Source organism: Lagenorhynchus albirostris, chromosome 9, assembly GCF_949774975.1.
Source record: "Lagenorhynchus albirostris chromosome 9, mLagAlb1.1, whole genome shotgun sequence".
Classification (NCBI taxonomy): domain Eukaryota; kingdom Metazoa; phylum Chordata; class Mammalia; order Artiodactyla; family Delphinidae; genus Lagenorhynchus; species Lagenorhynchus albirostris.
This window is the reverse complement of record NC_083103.1, coordinates 6,757,534-6,765,415: the sequence shown is the minus strand read 5'-3', so window position 1 is coordinate 6,765,415 and position 7,882 is coordinate 6,757,534. Positions and strand designations below refer to the sequence as shown.

Below are 7,882 nucleotides of genomic sequence, written 5' to 3'. Positions count from 1 at the left end.
AATGTATAAATGAAAAATGTTGTAATTACTCTTATAATTAGCAACCTATTATGCAAAACAACAAACCCATAAATCTTCCGTGACTCCCAGCCCTAAGGAATGAAGTCCACAACTTACCGACGCGTTGAGTCCTTCAAGTCCCGGCCACTTCTCCAGACCCGCCCCCCAACTCCCGGCCGAGCACGCGCAGTTCACTCCCCGCGACGCATCGTTACGCCAGTAGGAGACGCCCCAGCCCGGCCTCCCTCAAAGCACTAACACCAGTCCCACGTGACCGGCGTCGCACCCAGTGAGCGTCACGTGACGGACTCAGTTTTCCTCCAATCGTTGTGCACGTTGTAGGGATTCCACCCAGGACCTGGCCTGAGACTTAAAACACACCATTCCCCCAGCAGCCAAACGGGCCGGCTCCGTCAGCAAGCTGGGCGGCGATGTCTCGCAAGTGTCCTCTCGTAAAGCCGCTTCGGGGAGGCCCGGGCCTACAACGTGTTCAGTCCCGGAAGTGACGTCTCCCAGAGGGGCCGGAAGTGGCAGTGGAGGGAGGGAAGATGGCGGAGGTGGTGAGTCCGGTGCCCGGGGCGGGGCGGAGGGAGCCAGGGGAGGTGGGTAGAGCCCGAGGCCCCCCAGTAGCCGACCCTGGCGCCGCGCTGTCTCCCCAGGGGGAGATAATCGAGGGCTGCCGCCTGCCCGTGCTGCGGCGGAACCAAGACAACGAAGATGAGTGGCGTGAGTGACGTCGGGGGGCGGGGCTAAGGAACCTGAGGGCGAGGGGCGGGGGAGAGTCAACCGAACCCAGGGGAGGGGGTGGGGCCTCTAGAATCCTGGAGCGGGCGGGGTGCAGATACTCAGGAGGGGCGTGGCTTTTAGCCGTTTGTGAGGGACCGGGCAGGGCTTGGAGAGGGGATGGCACTTGGTGACTAACGGGGGCTTGAGCGAGCGGTTCCAAGTGCTGGGGCTTAGGAATCGGGCCTCGTGGTGGAGTTCAGGTCGTAGGAGGGTGGAGCCTCATGGCCTGGTCTGTCTAAGGCCCTTGCCTCTGCTGTTCCCACAGCCCTGGCTGAGATACTGAGCGTGAAGGACATCAGTGGCCGGAAGCTTTTCTACGTCCATTACATTGACTGTGAGTTCTGGGCCGGGATGAGGTGGGGCCGCAGGGTTGCGGGGCAGCCTCTGGCACTCCTTCCTGAGCCATCCCCACTGCTGCAGTCAACAAACGCCTGGATGAATGGGTGACCCACGAGCGGCTGGACCTAAAGAAGATCCAGTTCCCCAAGAAAGAGGCCAAGACCCCCACCAAGAACGGACTTCCTGGGTCCCGCCCCGGCTCTCCAGAGAGAGAGGTGGTGAGTAGGTCCCCTGCTTCACCTCCTCTCTCCTGCCTCCTACTTTTCAAATCTCTTGGCCTCAGTGGCTCCTGGATGGGCTGGAGGCTGTGCCCTCCCACCCTGGCATCAGCTTGTGAAGGATGGGGGCCAAATTGCAGATGTAGTTTCCAGAGTCCAGTGGCTGTTCCTGTGTCCTTGAAAGGGCAGAGGGTGGGGTTTGATCACTCCATGCTGAGGGGGCCCTACTCCCCTTCCTGATCCCACCACCAACCCCGCCCCAGAGGAAGACCCTGGACCTATCTCTACAGCCGGCCTCCGCCCAGGCCAGCGGGAAGACCTTGCCAATCCCGGTCCAGATCACACTCCGCTTCAACCTGCCCAAGGAGCGGGAGGCCATTCCCGGCGGCGAGCCCGACCAGCCGCTCTCCTCCAGCTCCTGCCTGCAGCCCAACCACCGCTCAACGGTACCCTCAGCAATTCCAGGGACCTTGCTTTCCTCTCAGGTCCCACCTTCTCTACCTTCTGACCCACCTGTCCTGGTTTCTTTCTGCAGAAACGGAAGGTGGAGGTGGTTTCACCAGCGACCCCAGTGCCCAGCGAGACAGCCCCAGCCTCAGTTTTTCCCCAGGTGAGTCCCCCAAACCATCTCTTCTTCCCTCCCCTTCTTCTAACCTCTGGTAGCCCCTTTTGGGCTCATTTCACAGCTATGTTTTCTGTTCCTACTTTTTCATCGGCAGAATGGATCAGCCCGTAGGGCAGTGGCAGCTCAGCCAGGGCGGAAGCGAAAATCGAATTGCTTGGGCACTGATGAGGTAGGTCTGAGGAAGAGGGAAGCTGGGTGAAAAGGAGGGAACATAGGCAGGGCGGAGACTTTAGTGACTAGTTTAAAAATGAACAAGGGGTGCTGAGCAGAGATGGCGCTGGTGGGACTGGGAGTGAGGCGGAGCTGGTTCAGATCAGGCATTGGGTGATTTTTTCTACATTCCAAATGAAAACTGTCCAAGTCTTGGTTTCTTTAACTGGAAAGTGGGGATTTTAGTACCTCCCCCAATAGGTTTGCTGTTAGGTTTGAACAAGGAAACCTGTGGAAAGGCTGTGAGCTGTAAAGTGCCCTGCTTGAATTGTCTCCTGTAACCTGGTGTCTTCCACCGGCCTTGGGCAGGACTCGCAGGACAGCTCAGATGGAATACCGTCAGCTCCTCGCATGACTGGGAGCCTGGTGTCTGACCGGAGCCACGACGACATTGTCACCCGGATGAAGAACATTGAATGCATCGAGCTGGGCCGGCACCGCCTCAAGCCCTGGTACTTCTCTCCATACCCACAGGAGCTCACCACGCTGCCCGTCCTCTACCTCTGCGAGTTCTGCCTCAAGTACGGCCGAAGCCTCAAGTGTCTGCAGCGTCACTTGGTATGAGGGGTCCCAGGAGGCCATCCTCCTAGCAACCCCCCGCCCCCGCCCCTAATTCTCCTCTCTTCCTCAGACCAAGTGTGACCTGCGACATCCTCCAGGCAACGAGATTTACCGAAAGGGCACCATCTCCTTCTTTGAGATCGATGGACGTAAGAACAAGGTCAGTGGCTGAGGGGCAGCGGGGAGTCCTTGTTGCCGGGAGTCTGAGGGAGTCGAGTGAGCAGCTTCTTCCAGCTCAGGAAAACACTGACCGTTGTGGCTGACAGATCTGTTCACCCCATTTACTGCATTCCTGCTGTAGGGCAGGTAGTGGGAGATACTGTACAAGGTGAATTGGACAAAATCTCTGCTGAGAGCTCACAGGGGAAAACAGACATGCTAATGGCTGCATAGATCCCAGTGTGATACGTGTCATGAAACACAAAGGGTGGGTTATCAGGATCCAGAAGAGGTGGACAGCAAAGCTTCACAGAGGAGGTAACCTTTGAGCCGTGACACAGGCAGTGGGTTCTGAAGGGCAGGAATGGATGCTGACTCCAGAGATACTGCGGGTTCAGTTTCAGACCACCACAATCAGGTGAACATCGAAATAAAGCAGTCACACAATATTTTTGGCTTCCCTGAGCATATCAAAGGTACATGTACGCTGTGCCGTAGTCCGTTAAGCGTGCAGTAGCATTGTGTCTAAAAAAACAATTGTAGTGGTAACGTTGAGAATCACTGGTCACCATAACAAATATAATAAGGAAAAAGTTTGTAATATTATTGCAAGAATTATAAAAATGTGACACAGACATGAAGTGAGCACATGCTTTTGGAAAAATGGCAGTGATAGACTCAATGCAGGGTTGCCACAAACCTTCAATTTGTAAAAAAAATGCGTTATCTGTGAAATGCAAAAAAATGTGCAGAGACGGTGTAAAAGGCGAAGATCCTTTCTTCTGGCCGGAGGGCAGACAGGAGGAGGCAAGGCTGTCTTACGTGGGACAGAGCTTAGGTGGAGGGCAGACAGGATGAGGCAAGGCTGTCTTACGTGGGACAGAGCTCAGGTGGTGGGATTGAGGTCAGCTGGGAAGTGGGGACACTACAGGTTTGGGGCTTCAAACCTGCCTTAGTCTGGCTGTGGGGAGGAAGAAGGGCATAACTTGGAGGGACTTTAAAAGTGAAATGCCTCCATTCTTGGGGCCTGGAGGGCGGGGAGGGAGAGGCAGTCACCTAGACTGCCAGGGGACAGCTCTTGCTTGGGTGCTGGGGGGACTTGAGAGGAAGATGCTGCTTTAACCACTGTTAACTGTATTAAGTGTGTGGGCTTGGGTATCCAAATGGTCGTGTCTAGCAGGTGCTTAAAAAGCCAAATCTGAAATGCAGGAAAGTTGTGAGACTAGAAGTAAAGTAGCAAGATTAATAATTTTGCTGAGGCAGCCCTTGAGGCAGTTATTTTGTCAAATTCCGGAATTCTTTACCCCTGTTGTAGAAGAGCAGATCAGTTCTCAAGAGATGTGACTGGGGGTTGCAGAGTGTTGTTCTTTTGACAACCAGTTTCCTAAGACTGTCACACAGGCAGAGCTTTTCTCATAATCCTTGGTCAGTCTTTCTTTGTAGGGACACATCAGTTTCTTGACTGGTAACTGTGGCAGAGGGCAGTGGAGGCTTCCAGGCCAGAGTTAGATGGGGTATGGAGAGCACGAGTAGACCTGCCCAGCTCACCGGAGGGCGGGTGCTTGAACACCATCACACAGCTGAAACGTGGGCTCCTGGACACTAAGAAGGGCCCGTGCGCCGGACACACTGACCAATGGACTGGTTCAGGCCCCAGGGAGGAAGGCTTCTCACCTATCAGCCTGGGGGACAAAGAAGCTTCAGGCTGACCCTGGCCCAACGGCCATGCTCAAGGCTGGGTACCCAGGGTGGTGACAGACCTTTTCGTTTGCAGAGTTACTCCCAGAACCTGTGTCTCCTGGCTAAGTGTTTCCTCGACCACAAGACGCTGTACTATGACACAGATCCTTTCCTCTTCTACGTCATGACGGAGTATGACTGCAAGGGCTTCCACATCGTGGGCTACTTCTCCAAGGTGAGTGCTCTTCCAGGCTGTCCTCAGTCCTGCCCTGAGCTAGGTCCCTTCCCTCACACTCACCTGCCCCTCTTTTCCAGGAAAAGGAATCCACAGAAGACTACAATGTGGCCTGCATCCTGACCCTGCCTCCCTACCAGCGCCGGGGCTACGGCAAGCTGCTGATCGAGTTCAGTGAGTACCTGTGCTGCTGGCCGGGGGCTGGGGGCAGGTCCTGGGAGGCCCAGGCCCCATCGCTGTCTCACGCACAGATGCTGCACACAGACATGTCGGGTTGCTGTGTTCTCAGCCCTGGCTGTGCAGTCCAGTCACCAGGGGAACTGGCTAGAAATAAAGATGAGACTCTCCCAAGGTTCTCTCCGTACTGGGGTGACTGCCCTGTTCGTCTGGACTAGGTTTTCAGCCCCTCATAGTTCCTTGGCTAAGGTTCTAAGTACCACTCAACTTTTCCCAAATCTGACTTGTCTGCTCCTGCCCAGGGCACGGGCAGAAGCCGAGTGAGCCACTCCCGCTCAGCTGTCTGGTCCTGTGCGGTTATACACGTTCCTGGGCAAGGACCTGTGGTTTATTTTCCTACTTGTTCTCTGAGCCTTGGGGACAGCAGATGTCACGTCAAACGTGACTCACAGGGATCTGGCCTCTGCCCCTCATCAGACGTGAACTCTTCATTAGCCCCCAAGGCCCCCTCTTGCTTCCCAGCCTCTTACCGTCATTCCATTCAACTCACCACTCACTGCACCCTTGGGATAACCAAGCTCTGACCCGGGAGATGAGGGAGGCTTAGCTGTCTGGTGAAGACTTGCAGGCTTGACTTGATCACCGACATGTTCTGAGAAATTTTATTGGTATAGAAATATGCCAAGATGTGGTCACATCCTCAGGAAACCTTCTGCCTGAAGAGCAGAAGGTTGCTGAAAGTCAGTCTAGCCTTGGAGCTCAGCCCTCAGTGGAGATGGGATGTGTGCGGGGCCACCAAGGAAATGTGCTCAGTTGTGCCCGGCAGGAGCAGACAGGGCACTAGAAGCACCATTCCAGGCAGCTCCAGAGGGTGGGTCGGTTGTTGACTGGGGGGGGCTGGGAGCTCCTGCAGCTGAGGAGGCAAGTGTGGCCTCCAGTTGATCTGTCAGGACTCTGCATGCACTCCCCCCAAAGTTGAGTAAGAACTCAAGTGTGCCCCTTCCCTCTTCCATGCTTCCTTCCTCCAAAGCACAAGCCTCTCTGTCCTCCCCACCGGGCTGCTTGGTGAAAGTCACAGGAAGTTGGGCAAGAGGGTCAGACTGGCTGATAAAGATGAATCAAGGGGGAAAGGAGAAAGGGCTACGATCCGACACAAGGCTCGTTATGACTGAGGATAAAGAAGGGCTTCTAGAAGTAGTGGAGACATCTCAGGGCCCTGACGGGGAAATGAATACTGTCCAAGAGATGTGAAACCGCTCAGGGTTTTGCATGGCCTGAGGGTCTCACCAGGAACTGCCTGCCAGTGCCCAGTGGTCAGCAGGGTAGAGGAGGGCACAGCAGTCAGAATGGGAGGGAGAGAGCCACTGGAGAGGTAGCTACTGCTGAGGAATGGCCTCCCTCTGACTTGGGAAGTGCTTTGGCGCCCTTCTTCCTTCCTCCCAGCCATCCAGTCAGGCCAGCCTGGTCTTAGAGCAGCTGATGCTTCTCAGGTCACAGCTGAGGAACTGATTTGACTGAGAATGCAAGCATCCTCAGGCCTGGACCAGAGGTGGGGTCTTCCCCTCTTCTCTCCTCACATATCCAGGTGCAGAGAGTCTGGTATGACTGAGGCAAGTTGGAGGCACGCACTTTCCACAAACCATTTTCTCTGCACTCCCCGCATCCCACCTGTAAGCCCTCACTGGCTTCTAGTTGATTGTAGCTACTTCTCTCGGTGCCCTCAGCACACAGGTGAACAGTACGCTCACTAGTCCTTTACAAGGAAACTGAGGCACAGAACTACCACATGGCAGGCCCAGAATGGAAGCCATGCAGTCTACCTCTGCAACCTGCATTCCTAAACGATGGTTGCATAACGCTGTGATTGCTTACCCACGCCCTCCTGCTCCATTGCTTTAGGCTATGAACTCTCCAAAGTGGAAGGGAAAACGGGGACCCCTGAGAAGCCCCTCTCGGATCTTGGCCTCCTATCCTACCGAAGCTACTGGTCCCAGACCATTCTGGAGATCTTGATGGGGCTGAAGTCAGAGAGCGGGGAGAGGCCGCAGATCACCATCAAGTGAGCCTGGCCCTGCCTGCCCCGGGGGTGCATGGCATGACCTGTCTGTTCCCGGGCTTTCTCACTCTTCGGGCTACTGGGGGCCTGGGGTGGAGATGTAGGCCCCCAGGGGACCTGATCTTTGCCCTCCCACAGTGAGATCAGTGAAATTACCAGCATCAAGAAGGAGGATGTCATCTCCACTCTACAGTACCTCAACCTCATCAACTACTACAAGGTAGGGAGACAGGCAGGGGGAGACACGTGTGTGTAGGGGTGCAGAGAGCAGGCCCCACGTGGGCTGACCTGCCTGGCCCCGTCTCCTGTCCAGGGCCAGTATATCCTCACACTGTCGGAGGACATCGTGGATGGGCACGAACGGGCTATGCTCAAGCGGCTTCTTCGGATCGACTCCAAGTGTCTGCATTTCACTCCCAAGGACTGGAGCAAGAGGGGAAAATGGTGACCAGGCACTGCGTGTGGCAGTGCCAGCAAAGCCAGCAGAACTGCGGCTGACGGCCCATCCCTCCCCCACTGGGGTCTCCAAGAGGCGCGCCAAGGGAGAGAGGGCGGAGGACAACTCCACAAGAAGAGGACAGGCCTGGTAAAGGCCTGCTGGTGCCTAGCACCAGGGCGAGCTCAGGGCTCAGGTCAACTCCAAGGTCGGCTGGCCGCAGGCCCAGGCCTGCTGTGAACCAGGGACCAGAGGGAGCCAGGCAGCTGTGTACAGTGAGATGGGGGGTGCGGGTGGCTTGTATAGAGGACTGGTGGCTGTACAAATTTCTTTTGTAAAGTAGAAGCTGGGGGTGGGGTGGGGTGGGAACTGGCTGCAGAATTCTGGCCTCTCTTGCCCC

General features: G+C 55.8%; 1 protein-coding gene across 5 annotated transcripts; it reads left to right on the top strand.

Annotated features, from left to right (window-relative positions):
• The first annotated feature begins 330 nt into the window (after positions 1–330).
• Positions 331–7,853, top strand: KAT5 (lysine acetyltransferase 5). 5 transcript variants are annotated; one of them, XM_060158613.1, is made up of 14 exons: positions 331–560; positions 660–726; positions 1,052–1,120; positions 1,207–1,343; positions 1,607–1,789; positions 1,879–1,953; positions 2,063–2,137; positions 2,488–2,736; positions 2,810–2,899; positions 4,673–4,813; positions 4,894–4,987; positions 6,890–7,049; positions 7,185–7,266; positions 7,360–7,853. In XM_060158613.1, the coding sequence occupies exons 1-14, from the start codon at positions 549–551 to the stop codon at positions 7,492–7,494; spliced, it is 1,569 nt and encodes a 522-aa protein (XP_060014596.1). In that variant the 5' UTR covers positions 331–548; the 3' UTR covers positions 7,495–7,853. The 5 variants fall into 5 exon arrangements, with proteins under 5 accessions (XP_060014596.1, XP_060014598.1, XP_060014600.1 ...); XM_060158615.1 differs by having other exon boundaries at positions 332–560; positions 1,634–1,789; XM_060158617.1 differs by lacking the exon at positions 1,607–1,789 and having other exon boundaries at positions 335–560; positions 7,360–7,852.
• The last annotated feature ends 29 nt before the right edge of the window (positions 7,854–7,882 follow it).